Source organism: Astyanax mexicanus, chromosome 22 (genome assembly GCF_023375975.1).
Source record: "Astyanax mexicanus isolate ESR-SI-001 chromosome 22, AstMex3_surface, whole genome shotgun sequence".
Lineage (NCBI taxonomy): Eukaryota > Metazoa > Chordata > Actinopteri > Characiformes > Acestrorhamphidae > Astyanax > Astyanax mexicanus.
This window is the reverse complement of record NC_064429.1, coordinates 17,494,116-17,508,353: the sequence shown is the minus strand read 5'-3', so window position 1 is coordinate 17,508,353 and position 14,238 is coordinate 17,494,116. Positions and strand designations below refer to the sequence as shown.

Here is a 14,238-nt window from a genome sequence, read left to right as displayed (position 1 = left end):
ACCCACTAAATGTAACAAAACTTGAAGTTGGCTGGAGTTCTATATATTATTTGATTGATTTGAAAACTTTCAGTGTTCAGATTAATGTTATATAAATATATATATATATATAATGTTATATATATATATATATATATATATATATATATATATATATATATATATATATATATATTTAAATGTTATATAATAAACTGTCCTAGTAGTATATAATCGTTGCTGTCCAATGAAAAACTCTCCATCTCCATTTTTGTCGATTTTAGTTTGAACAAACAAACTGTCCCTTATTTTCACATGAACAGACCAATAGAAATTCTTAAAAATTACCTAAAATAAACTCTTTTTACATTGATTTCCATTGAAAGTTTAGAAGGTTTTTTCTGTCTCCTGTAAAATTGCTTTTTTTGGAGATACTTGTGTTTCATTGGACAGCAACGATATGTAGATTTATACTAAAGTCATCCAAACTTTGAATAAAAACATATGGAATTATTTAGGAAACATAAAAAATAAACAAACCAGAATATGTTTTATATTTTAGATTCTTCAAAGTAGCACCTCTCGCTTAGATGACAGCTTTGCACATCTTGGCTGAATTTTCTCAGTCAGCTTTATAACATAGAGTCACCTGGAATATTTTTCAGCTGTGCTGAACTTATCAAGAGTTCATTACTTGAATTTCTTGCCTCTTAATGTGTTTGAGGGCATCAGTTGTAAAGTTGTGAAGAGGTAGAGTTGGTATACAGTGAATAATAGCTCTATTTGAGTAATGTTCTTATCCATATAATGCCAAGAACTACTCAACTAATTAACCAATAAAAAACTTTGAGAAATAAAGGTGTCAATACAAAAAACTGCAAGAACTTTAAAAGTACCCTCAAGTGCATCACAAAGACCATCAAAATGATGAAACTGGCTCTCATGAAGACTTTTTTTTACCAGCCTCAGAAACCACAAGTTCACAGCACCCCAGATAAGAGCCCCCTAAATGCTACACAAAGTATTTTGCTTAGTTTAATACATACAATGTAGGGAAAAAATGAAAACTGAATAAGATGTTGTGTCTAAACAAGCAGAATAATCTGTTTTGGAATGTGTGTGTGTGTGTGTCAATGTCCTACCACTGGCAGTAACTGAATACGCTTGTGCTTTGCATAGCAGGTTAGGCTTTAAAGGATTTAAATTCCCTTTCATTAAAGTGACATTTTACAAATATATTAAACACTTTAACATTGATATCATACTGAAGTAACACAGTTACACTGTACAATACAAAGAAATTAATAAACATTAATAACGAATAACATTTAGCATTGTTCTAGCGTAAAATAGAAAAAGGATGCATAACATTTTAAAGTCTTTCGACATTAATGGGGAATTATGCCTCCCACCCCCACCCAACTCCACCAATGCGGATTTTAAAAAAAAAATACAGACAATTTAATGATATTAATTTATGCTGTAGAATAAAAAATGTATTTTACATTAATCTTTGCATTTTACATTAAAAGATAAATATGTCACACAAAAACAAGGTTTAGAAGATAGCACCTTCTGTCTGAACCCACATATTATTCTTGTAAGCAAAATTACTGGAACAGATGAACTTAAATTAGATTAAAGCAAATATTTTGCTTACAATAACTGCATCAAACCTGTGACAACACTGACATCACTAAATGTTGCATTGTTCTTTTTTGATGCTTTTTTTAGGTTTTCACTGCAGATTCTTTAAGCTGGTGTTTGTTTGGGGGGTTTACTCCCTTTAGTCTCCTCTTTAGCAGGTAAAATGCATTCTCTATAGGGTTTTGGTTTAACTTCTTTCCGCCTGATGAACTTCTTTGAAGTTTTAGCAGTTTACATTTGGTTGCATCTTTCTTTTTTATTTTCTTTAAAAAATTTATCCCAATTCTCCCAATTTACATGGCCAATTAACCAACTCCAATTACCCAACAAATGCCCCAACACCAGGAGGGTGAAGACGAGCACATGCCTCCTTCGATACATGTGAAGCCAGCCGCCGCTTCTTTTCGAACTGCTTCTGATTCAGCATTGCCAAGTAGCATGATAGTGCACTCGAAGGAAAGCACAGCGACATGGTTCCAATACATCAGCTCACAGACGCCTTGTGCTGATCAACATTACCCTTTGAAGTTATGTTCGGAAAGAGCGCCATCTACCCACCCAGAGAGAGCAAGGCCAATTGTGCTCTCTCAGGTCTCCAGTAGCCAAGGCAAGCTACATGAACAGGATTCGAACTGGCGATTTCCTGATCATAGTGGAAGCGCCTTAGTCTGCTGGACCACTCGGAGACCTGGTTGCATGTTTCTTTAAATTGACACTATTAGCATTACCCGCTGACCATGCTAAGCGCTAGCATTTTTGCTGTTCAGAGGCGAGTATTATTGAACTGTTGGGTGGCATTAGCTAACTGCTGAAGGTTAGGTGCTAACGCTAATGCTGCTGCACCCAGCCTTAGTGGAAATCTGGAAATCTAAGCTTACTGTAAATAAAACAGAAGCGCTTTGCTCACCCAAAAAAAAAACAGTTTTCAGAAGAGAAATCTGTGTAGATTAACATCCAGCTCTAAACTAAACTAATTAATATAAACTATAAACTATATTAAAAAACTAAACGAATTAATATCACAATGCACGTGCAATACTCAATAACCATAATATTGTGAATAGATAAACATTTTAGGTTAGTGTAATTTACATACAGTTTTAATCTAATAATAAATTATCCTGACTCTCAGTCAGGATCTCAGTTACCATTACAGAAACTGTTTCCAAGAAATGAAAAATGCAGAGGAAAAAGAAGAAGTTCCGCTGCAAAACTAGCAAAAGTAAATCTGGCACGGGGTCAGAACAACCACAAACACACAATGTGACCAGGGGAAGCTCCGATTAAAGTGCTGATGAAGACACTGGATCTTCTTTATTTACAACAGGGATTAAGCATAATCATGGATTACACAGCATTTTGAATGGAGATTTTGTGTGATCCTGTGGTGGGGGGTCAGAGCTAAGAAAACCTTGTTTTGTAAGTAGTAGGCCTAGAATTCTTCATATAAATACTCAAATCATTCCACTAAATGCTCACTCACTCATCGTCAACCGCTTTATCCGTTAAGGGTCGCGGGGGGGCTGGAGCCTATCCCAGCCGGCATCGGGCGGAAAGCAGGATACACCCTGGAATTAATCGCAGGGCAGACAGACACACAGACACATTCACAGACAATTTCAATCAAGTTCCAATTAGCCTGAATCATTGGAAACCGGAGAACCCGGAGGAAACCCATGCAGACATGGGGAGACTTGGGTCGCCCCAGCCGGGAATCAAACCCAGGCCGTCTTGCTGTGAGGCGGAGGTGCTACTCACCGCGCCACCGTGCCGCCCCACTAAATGCATATTCTTAAAATTATTAAAGGTGCCAAAGGACATTCCCCAGTGAGATAATTCCCTGATAAAGATAAACCCAACTTTGTTGTTGCCTAAATAACCTAACCTGGTCACTGCACTGGAATAGTATCTGGATTGCAACAAATAGGGCACTTTTTTGGCTGGTAACTCTGATAAACTCAGACTATCCTGTGCAACAGAGGTAACTCTTGCTCTTCCTTCCTGGGGTGGTCCAGATGAGAGCCAGTTTCATCATAATGTTTTTGATGGTCTTTGGGACTGCACTTGAGGATACTTTTAAAGTTCTTGAAATGTTTTGGATTGGCTGACCTTTAAGTATTTATTTTGCTTAGTTAAGTAGTTTTTGCAGATAGTTTAGTTTTAATATGGATTAGAATATTCAGCTGTTAACTGAAAGCTATAATTCCAAATGACTCTACCTCAAAAAGCTGACTGAGAAAATCCAGCCGAGATGTGCAAAACTGTCATCTAAACAAGAGGTGCTGCTTTGAAGAATCAAAAATATAAAACATATCCTGGTTTGTTTAACACTTTTTTTGTTTAGTAATGCTTTTCTTCATAGTTTGGATGTATTTAGGTTTAATCTACATTGTAGAACATTTTAAAATAATAAAAAAACACTAAATTTAATAAGGTGTACTGTACAGCTCAAGAGTTATTATTTTGTTAGTACACATACTGTTATTACTTAGTAATGTCATTACATTTAAAATAATATTTATTTTAATACAAAAACAAAACATAAAATCCTGTCTCCGTAATGTATTTTGATAGTTGCAATAAGGTATTGTGCATACTTATTATTAACGTCTAATTAACATGCTATTAACAGTCTTTATAAGATGTTGTGTTATCAAAATTTGATAACCATTAAAATATATATTCAAAATTATAGTCAGTAATGTCACATAATGATGCAATATGAAATCTGACTGTGTGACCTGTACTAGATATACAGCTATATATCTGTATTTCCGAGAAATCAAGTCTGATCCGAAGAAAAGAGAGTAAGTTAAAGGAGGAACCAAATTTTATTGGGAAGTGAAAGTCGCTTGGGGAAAATTTGTCCATCTCCAGCAGTGAATATAAGCAGCTTAATCAACCTCTGCTTCATTCACACCGCCAGCTGAGCCTGAGCAAGAACAACATCTAAAATCATCACCATCATCCAGAGAGTCCTTAGAACAGGAGAGAAATGAAGTCTGCTGCAGCTTTCGCTATTGTTGCTTGTCTGGTTATGATCAGCGTAGAAGGTATTAGTCTTTTTTTCAGTTATCAGATCAATTCATAGTTATTTTTGGTTATACTGTTTCTTTTTGGTATCAATAATGTAGAAATATTACAGAGAATTATAAAAATAGTTATAATACAAGAAATATATGTAACTGTTATATGTATTTTTATGTATTGCAGGTCAGAGAGGAAGTGTAAAAAGGTGTTTATGTCAAGGTCAGGGGCAGAACATGATTCGTCTACAGCGAATCGAGAAGGTCGAAGTCCATCCCGCTGGTCCGTCTTGTGACAACGTGGAAATTATGTAAGTTTAATCTAAAAAATCTATTCATGAGAATGCATATAATTAAATCATTACAGTAACACTTTCTATGAATATAATGTCTATTCATTTTTTTTATTTAATTTATAAACATATTCATAACTATTTATAATGCATTTGTCTTTAACACATTACAGCCATGTTAATTATGCATTATTATGATCATAATGCATTATAAGCTGTGCTTGTGTCATATTTAATATCATATATCTGTCACTACTAATATGTTCCTATGATGGACATTAGTCATTTTTCTTGGAGTGAAAGCTTGAAGAAATTATAATATGTGACATAATATAATTCATGCATGATTAAAAGTAATTATATGATGCTTTTTTTTGAGTAATAACGTCTTATAAACACAGGTTCATTATGATCACATTTCATAATAAATGCATACATAATAAATATGGCTATATGTCTGTCTTATACATTTTAGAAATATTTATAGCCATGTTGATAAAGCTTTATAAATGCATTATAAGATGTTATGAGTATGTTATATCGTCTTATAGACATGCCATTTTTAGAAAGTGTTACCATAAATACTGTATATACAATTAAATTAATTAAATTTTTAACTTGTTTAATTTTTTTTATTTTAGTGTCACACTGAAGAACAATGCAGGCCAGAAATGCCTGAACCCAGAATCCAACTTCGCCCAGAATTACATCAAGAAGGCCGTCCAGAAAAGGTGAGAATAGAATCAGATCAAATATAAATTAATTTAATATTAGTTTGAATTATTCTAAAATGTTGTGCAGCAGGGGTGAGCGATAAAAAAAAAAAATAAATAAGGACATTTTTAGGGTTTTGCACTAACAATATTCTCTCAGAAATTAAAAGAAATGCATTACAAAAATGTCTTATTCATTTCAAAAATATAAAGTTACATTTCTTGTAAATAATGTCTTCATAATGCACGCATTCATCATGCATTAATACACTAATAAACTAAAGTCCTAACATATACAGTAAAAGTCAAAAGTTTGGACACAACATAAAAAAACGTGTAAGCTACTAACTAAATCCTTATGTGTTCCCTTATAGTCTGGAAGAAAATAAAACAAAATAAAAACAATTTGACGTTTTAATGCTTTACAACATACAGCTTTGATTTATATATTATTTATAAAAGTACAATGTATAACACATTATACAGCATTATACAAGAGCAGTACAGGCACTAAATGTAAAAGTTTGAATTTGGCTTTTAATGTAGAGAAAAGTTCATTGTTTTGTCTATTTTATTTTTTTATATTATGCATAAATGATATGGCACACCTCTATTGTATTTATATAAGAAAATATTAATATGTTTGTGTTTTATGTTCATTTCAGGAGTCCTCAGTAATCCTGGCAAAACATCACAAACAATTTAAACAATGCAAACAATGAAAGAGAAGACATGTGAACATCATGATGTCAAGACATTTAATCCTGTCACACCACACTGTATATAATTGCTGTATAAATATATCTATATATACTGTATATGTAGCCCATAGATGTATGTACATGCTGTGTATGTGTATATAATATGCTTGTTGTATATGCATGTTTAATGTAATTAACACTGAGTAAAAACAATAGAATAACTTTGAGATGTATAATATATATAGAGTTGTATTATTTTGTTAAATATTTTAATAGTTTGTTTTTTCGTATACACAGTATTGTCTTCAACTGCTGTTCATATTTAACGGTAATAAAATAAAAGTTTTTCATATCTGACCATTAAAGAAATGTGATTTGTTACTCATTAACTACATGATATGTAAGTGTTTATAATAAAATTTGCTGACTTTCAACAATTTAGAAAATGGAAAATAATATTTATCTCAAAATCTCAAAAACTCAATTAGTGGGACGTCAAAAGCCAGAAACACAACAGACAATATGTTCCAGTTTATATGAACAGGATGGAACATGTAACATGTTCAATTAAAATAAAATATTGTTCACTACATGCACTTATAAAACTTATAAAAAAGGGTCAAGTGGAACCACATCAAAAGAACAGTTAATTATCATTACATTGTTTAAAAAAAAAAAGAAAAAGCAAGAAAAAAAAAAGCTCCGGGATGTGTTTCCCAAAACATTGTTAAGTCTAAGAACTTCAAAACCTTGAGCAATCATAAAACAAGAATTTCACAAAGACCTTCATAAATTACATAATTCTTAAGCTTGTTCTTAACCTAAGAGGATTCTGACACACTTATGAATGTCTTTTTGCCAGTTGTATAAATGATGAACTGGATCTGCCCTCTAAAAAAGTACATTAACATATATAAAAAATGTCATTACATCACATGAACTACCTCCAACACCAACAAAAATATAATCTACAGTTGTGTGGTAATGTGACTGTGAAGGTCCTTAGTTTAGTTATGACATTAATGCATGTATTATTTCGTATAGTACTTTAATCTATGGTAGTTTTATTTTTAAATTCCTGCTTTAACAGAGACTGTCATTTTAAGCATGTAGCAGATAAAACAACAAGAGCATAACAAAGTAGCACAGATATTATATATGACTAATTATTAAAATATATCAATTCTACACAGCTTGGCATTCGAGTGCTGCATTTAGAGATTATCTTTTCGTAAAAAAAAAAATATATATATATATATATATATATATATATATATATATATATATATATATATACAGGGCTATTTCAAAAAATAAGAATATTTTTGAAAAGTTTCTTTATTTCAGTAATTCAGTTCAAAATGTGAAACTCATATATGATATAGATGTATTACACACAGAGTAATTTATCTATTTTAAACGTTTATTTCTTTTATTATTGATGATTATAGCTTACAGCCAATGAAACCCAATCAGTGTCTCAGAAAATTTGAATAGTATATAAGACCAACTGGTACTTTCTACAGTGTGGGCAGTGTGCCAAGTCCTGCTGGAAAATGAAATCTGCATCTCCATAAAAGTTGTCATCAGAGGACTTCTGCCCACACTGCCAAAGGTATCAATTCTTATATCAATGATCTTATATAATATTCTAATTTTCTGAGACACTAATTTTTGGGTTTCATTGGCTGTGAGCCAAAATCCTCAACAATAAAAGAAATAAACGCTTAAAATACATGTGTAATACATATATATAATATATGAGTTTCACATTATATATATATATATATATATATATATATATATATATATATATATATATATATATATACATTTTATATATGGTTATAATGAGAAAATGTATGTTCAACTAGAGGTATCTTTTCAGCAAGGATGCAGAGACAGGGAGGTTCTAATACTGCTTCGTCTTTAGTAACAGTTAGTAAATTGATGTTCTTAAAGTTGTTGTTATGGGGAAATGCTCTCCTCTCTTTTATATTACTCTAGGGGGATTCTCCAGGGCTACTCTCCTTATTTACCTGCAAACGCTGACATGAAATCAACATAAAATCCCAGACAGCTGGATGTATTTTTACCAAAGAAAAAGTCCAAGTATGCAAAAGAGTAAAATCTAGAAGTTCCAGCGCTGTACAGCGGTTCAGTGGAGTTCTCACCCACTTTGACCACTTTACTGCATTATAAACTGCTCATTCAGTCAGAACTTTAAAAAGGCAAATCCAAACCCAATAGTGATTTCACAATTCCAGAAATTTCATGTACTTAAGCGATGTTTAGATTCAACGGAAGGATCAGTAGTTAAGTCTAAGTATGTTTAGCATAATAAACTTATTTGTTTAATCTGCTATTTTTTTATAATTTTTATTCATATTATAAAATCAGTCATTATAAAATACTGTGCCTCTCAGCATCTTAATTTTTGACTATTTACCATATTTAAAAGATATTATTTCATGACAATGGGATGAACAGCCTAAGCTTTACCCCATCCTAATATGGATACAAAAAGAGAAATATTGAGTGAAATTAATATTATTTATTACTGAACAATTAAAGCGTCTTCAGTCCTACAGTGTGAATGTTATAATGTCACTGATTTTAAAAGTTACTTTTTTTAAAAGGTCAGTTATTCCTAGATGGCAGGTTGAACATGTTTAAATAGTTTTATTTTTTATAAAATAGGCTAACTGAATAAATGAAATGCCTAAATAATTCAAAGCTTCCTCAAAACATTAAGACAATCTCATTCCTTTTTTTCCCTTTCTTTTCCGTATCTTTTCTTATTTAACCACAATAAATAATTATTTAACTTCCCCAGGCAACACTGCAGACATGGCGATAAACCCTCACACCTATAAAATGCAATATGTAATGAAGGTCAAATCTATTCCTCTAAATTTGTGTTTTTTTCCAGTAAAAATATATACATTTATTGTTACACAGTCTTTGATGGCTTGATGCTCTGATATTTTGATTAACACTTTGACATTCTTCTGTATTATTTATGTACGATTTGACTGGAAGTTATTAAAATAAGCTATAGCTTCAGACTACACTTTTTCGGTTATTACTGATGCTGAAAAGTTTTGAATTGTTTTTAATATTGATTATTATTATTATTATTATTATTATTATTATTATTATTATTATTATTTTGTTTTCTCTATTCTTATTTTTTGTGTGTAAAAGCATGTGTGCACTTAATATTTTTATTACAGTTATTACTGACACATTGCATACAAGATTGTAACTTTGACAAACCGAACTACACTAAACTACACTAAACTGAACTATATGATTTAAACAACTATAAACAAGTGTGTTATATTTATATTGATCCTTATGTTTAAAGTCAATAGTTGTTGAGATCTGTACAGTGGGCTCTAATATTGTTATTTCATTTAATTTGATGCTATCATTAATATCCAGCTAGGCTGATGGATGCTGCCCTGCACAAGACCTCAATATCAATCAAAGAAAGTTTTTCCAAGAAATGAAAAAGAAGAAATACGGTGAAACAAAAAGTAAAATTGACCTTCCGTCAAAACAACCACAAGAAAATGTACATAACAAGGGAAAACCCAGACTAGAGAATATATTTAGGCACTGGATCTCCTTGATTTGCAAGCAGAACTTCTGAACATCTCTCTGCCCTGGACCAGAACTTTAACACCAACAGCATCATGAAGACAGCTGCAGTTTTGGCTCTGATCTGTCTGCTTGTGGTGAAAGTCAGCGGTAAGGAATCTTTCTTGGAGCAATTTATATAAAGACAGATAAATTACAGATCATCCCACTGAACGCAGAGCTAATTGTGCTGATTATTTGATTCATTATTTAAGACAATACATCAAGAAAGATGTGCATGTGTTGCAGGACAGGCTAGAGACCACAGGATGAGGTGCTTCTGTGCTGATGATGGCCTTAAAACGATTCGTCTGAATCGAGTCGAGAAACTTGAAATGATTCCTCCGAGCCCTTCGTGTGGAAAACAAGAGATTGTGTAAGTAGAATAACTGTTCTTTTAATAGAATATTCAAGGGATAATTACTCATGATTATCCCTTCAAGAAAAAAAATGTTATTCCTTCTTTTTCTTATACATTTGGATTTTTCTTTTACATCAGAAGACTAAAACGTTTTTTCTTAAGATTTATTTCATTTATATCTTCATTCATAAAGGAACTTTAAATAAAGTATAATAAAGAAAGAGAAACTTTTGGTTGATGCTTCCTTTTTTAAGGCCTCAATTGCTCTATGAGAATAATACATAGGAAATACAGCAGAAACAGGAATTATGCAACTGAATAAGAACTACATAAAATGTGCAACTTTAGTAACTATATAGTAGGTTAAGTGACATAGTGCCAATTCTCCAAAATACCCATCTATGGTTAGCAACCTTACTGAAGCTCAGTGATTATCTGTTCAGCAGGACAAACAGCCAGCTTGCCTGGTTCCATGGCTACAGTTCACGATTAGCATACTGTTGTGTTTTATACATGGCAACCTGGGGTGTGGAAATAGAACTAGGGGGAATAGCGGAATGGCAGATTCGGAGGCTACAAACCACACTTGGCGCCCAATTAGTTCATATACTACACGATCAACAGCCTTCATGCTAAGTAACAAAAAAGACAGTAAATTCAGCAATATACTGTAGATGCTAGACCTCATAAATAACATAAATAAGATAATGTGAATAATGTTGTACAGTATACACAGATTTGCTGTAATGCAGTATATTGTGTAATGTGGAATGTTCATGTGTTTATGTGCAGTGCTACTCTGAAGGATGGTGCTGGGAAAAAATGCCTGAACCCAGAGTCCATCTTTGTCCAGGAACTCATCAAAAGGGTGATGCAAAAGAGGTTAGTTTATGCATTTCTGGAACAATAATAAATTCCCACTTTTACACACTGTTACATTTCTAAGCCTTAATGGCAGTTTACCCTCAATCCCTGCTGAACCTCTGTGAACTAAAGTGCTGTTGGTGTGTTGTTGTAGGACTCAGCAGTAGAGGAATCTTCAGAGCATCGTTTTTTGCAGTTGCTCTAGTTTCACAGCAGAGACACCCTGAGGTCAACAAAGAAAATGCAGCTTTTTATCCATCATGGATTTTCATACACTGTGCAGATCAATTCATACTGACATTTCTATACTTGATATCGTCGTTGTCCTATGAAAAACACTTATCTCCGTTTTTGTAGATTTTTAGTTTACTACATAATTTGAACAGACGAACTGTCCCTTACACTGTGCCAAAATTTCTTGATGAACGGACCAATCGAAACTCTTCAAAATGAAGACTTCCATTGAAAGTTTACAAAGTTTTTTCTCTATCCTGTAAAGTTGCTGTTTTGAAGATAAGTGTTTTTCATTGGAGATAAGTGTTTTTCATTAGACTTTTTTCAGTATTAATATTTTTGTGGTCCTCTTAACACTGTAATGCTAAAAGAGTTCTTTGTGTCTGAACACTTTATTTTTGTGTGTGTTGTTCGTTACTTATGTTACTTTACTGAACTTTAATAAAAATGTTTTTTTTTCTAACGAATGCTAGGGTTAGTCTATGTCAATGGAGTCAATGGAGGATGATAATAATAATATAACAATAATGTTATAAGTCACACAAATGCACAGTTGGGTCTTTTAATGCAGGATCAGGACTGTATCAAGGCATTTGGGGGCCCCAAGCCATCGTCATCAAGACCGAAGTTAATAACATTAGGCCATTGCAAAGTCATGTTATTAAATACACTAAACAGTCAATCTGGAACATATATAAGTTTTCCTTAAAATGCTAATAGAACATATCACAGTGTGTAGCCATAATATAAGAGTTATTTCATATTTTGCCGGCTGCAGGAATCACTAACCTGGCTGACTGGCTACTGTCAGCAACTAGTGAGATGAGCCACCTTAAGGGGGATTCTGATAACAGTGTTGCAGTACTTTCCTGCATTGATCATTGTCGCAGATTTTATAGAGACTCTCACACAGGTTGTTATTGTGTTTTAACCCCGCCCACTGAATAGCAGTGTTGTAATCTGGTATTAGATTCCACTATTTTGATTTTATTCAGATTTATTTATTTTAAATATTGCAGTATATAGATACTGAATCGTAACTCCTGTATCATGATGCATATCGTATCACTTCCTTCTCCCCAATACAAAACCCCTACTTTTGAAAGTTATGGACTGATTTACTTGACAAGACACTTATCTGAAGTGAACTCAAGGTCAGTAGGTGTGTTTTGCTGCTTAATGAACCCTCAGGAAAACACACACAAGTCCAGGAAGAAGACACAATAGGAGATTGTAAAGGGTGGAGCTGGAAATGGAGACCTGTGGCTTGCCAGGACCTAATTTTGACCCAATTCCATGACCTTTAATGTTCTTTAATAATCATAACATAAGCAATACATATACAATAATCAAAATACACATTTGATTGGTATACAAAATAAGAAAATATTGTATATTATGGATGTTGGTTTTGAATTTATGTCCAAATTAAGTGGCGGGCAACCATAGGTTATTAAAGTACCAGTCAAAAGTGTATATAACAGTGTAAATGTATTTTTTTCCTCAAAATAGCTAAATATACAGCCAATAATGTTTAATCCACTGACAACACAAGTGAGTACACCCCTAAGAGACTACACCCCTAAATATCCTAAGTGAGCACTGCTTGTCATTTTCCCTCCAAAATGTCATGTGACTCGTTACTGTTACTAGGTCTCAGGTGTGCGTAGGTGTGTTCAATTTTGTATCTTTCACACACTCTCACACTGGTCACTGAAAGTTCCTACATGGCACCTCATGGCAAACAGCTCTCTGAGTATCTTAAAAGAGGAATTGTCTGCTACATGAAGATGGCCAAGGCAACAAGAAGATTGCAAACATCCTAAAACTGAGCTGCAGCACAGTGGCCAAGATCATCCAGCATTTTAAAAGAGCAGGGTCCACTCAGAACACGTATATGATGGGTATATGACCCCAAACACAGCTCTAAGACGACCACTGCTTTACTGAAGAGGCTGAGGGTAAAGGTGTTGGACTGGCCAAGCACGTCTCAAGATCTTAACCCAAAAGAACATCTTTGGGCATCCTCAAGCGGAAGGTGAAGGAGCGCAAAGTCTGGAATATCCACCACCTTCATGATATCATCATGGAGAAGTGGAAAAGCATTTCAGTGGCAACCTGTGAAGCTCTGATAAACTCCACGCCCAGGAGAGAGGCAGTTGTGGAAAATAATGGTGGCCACACAAAATATTGACACATTAGGAACTTTCACTAAGGGTTGTACTTACTCTTGTTGCCAGTGGTTTAGACATTAACGGCTGTATATTAAGTTATTTTGAGGAAGGAATAAATTTACACTGTTATATAAGCTGCACACAGACTACTTTTCATTGTGTCAAAGTGTTGTCAGTGTTGTCCCATGAAAATATATACTTAAATCTCTGCAGAAATGTGAGGGGTGGACTCACTTTTGTGATACACTATACCTACCATGTGTGTTTATGATATGCTGGAAAGAATCCCACATAAACCGTCTGGGAACACACCCAACTCCTTCCCAGAACAATGAACAATCCAATGAACCCCAACTGCTTGAAAGCTTAGAGATTAGAGACAAGATACAGGACCAGTCAAACACTTGAACACATCTTCTCATTCACTGTTTTTTCATTAGGACTCATAAGGAAACATGTAGTAACTTAAAAGTGTTAAAAAGGTGAAGCATTTAGGCATTTAGGCCTCTTGTTCTTCCTTTCCTGGGGCGGTCCTGATATGGGCCAGTTCCATCAGAACACTCTTGAGTGTTTTTGCAACAGAAGTTCTTAAAATGTTTCT

At 33.5% G+C, this 14,238-nt stretch overlaps 1 protein-coding gene across 1 annotated transcript; it reads left to right on the top strand.

The window, feature by feature from the left end:
- The first annotated feature begins 4,327 nt into the window (after window positions 1-4,327).
- Window positions 4,328-11,471, top strand: LOC103028720 (uncharacterized). The gene is made up of 7 exons (XM_007238696.3): window positions 4,328-4,679; window positions 4,840-4,963; window positions 5,587-5,676; window positions 10,006-10,115; window positions 10,254-10,380; window positions 11,158-11,247; window positions 11,384-11,471. Exons 1-7 carry the CDS (start codon window positions 4,622-4,624, stop codon window positions 11,394-11,396), a joined length of 612 nt encoding a protein of 203 aa, XP_007238758.2. The 5' UTR covers window positions 4,328-4,621; the 3' UTR covers window positions 11,397-11,471.
- Window positions 11,472-14,238: the final 2,767 nt, after the last annotated feature.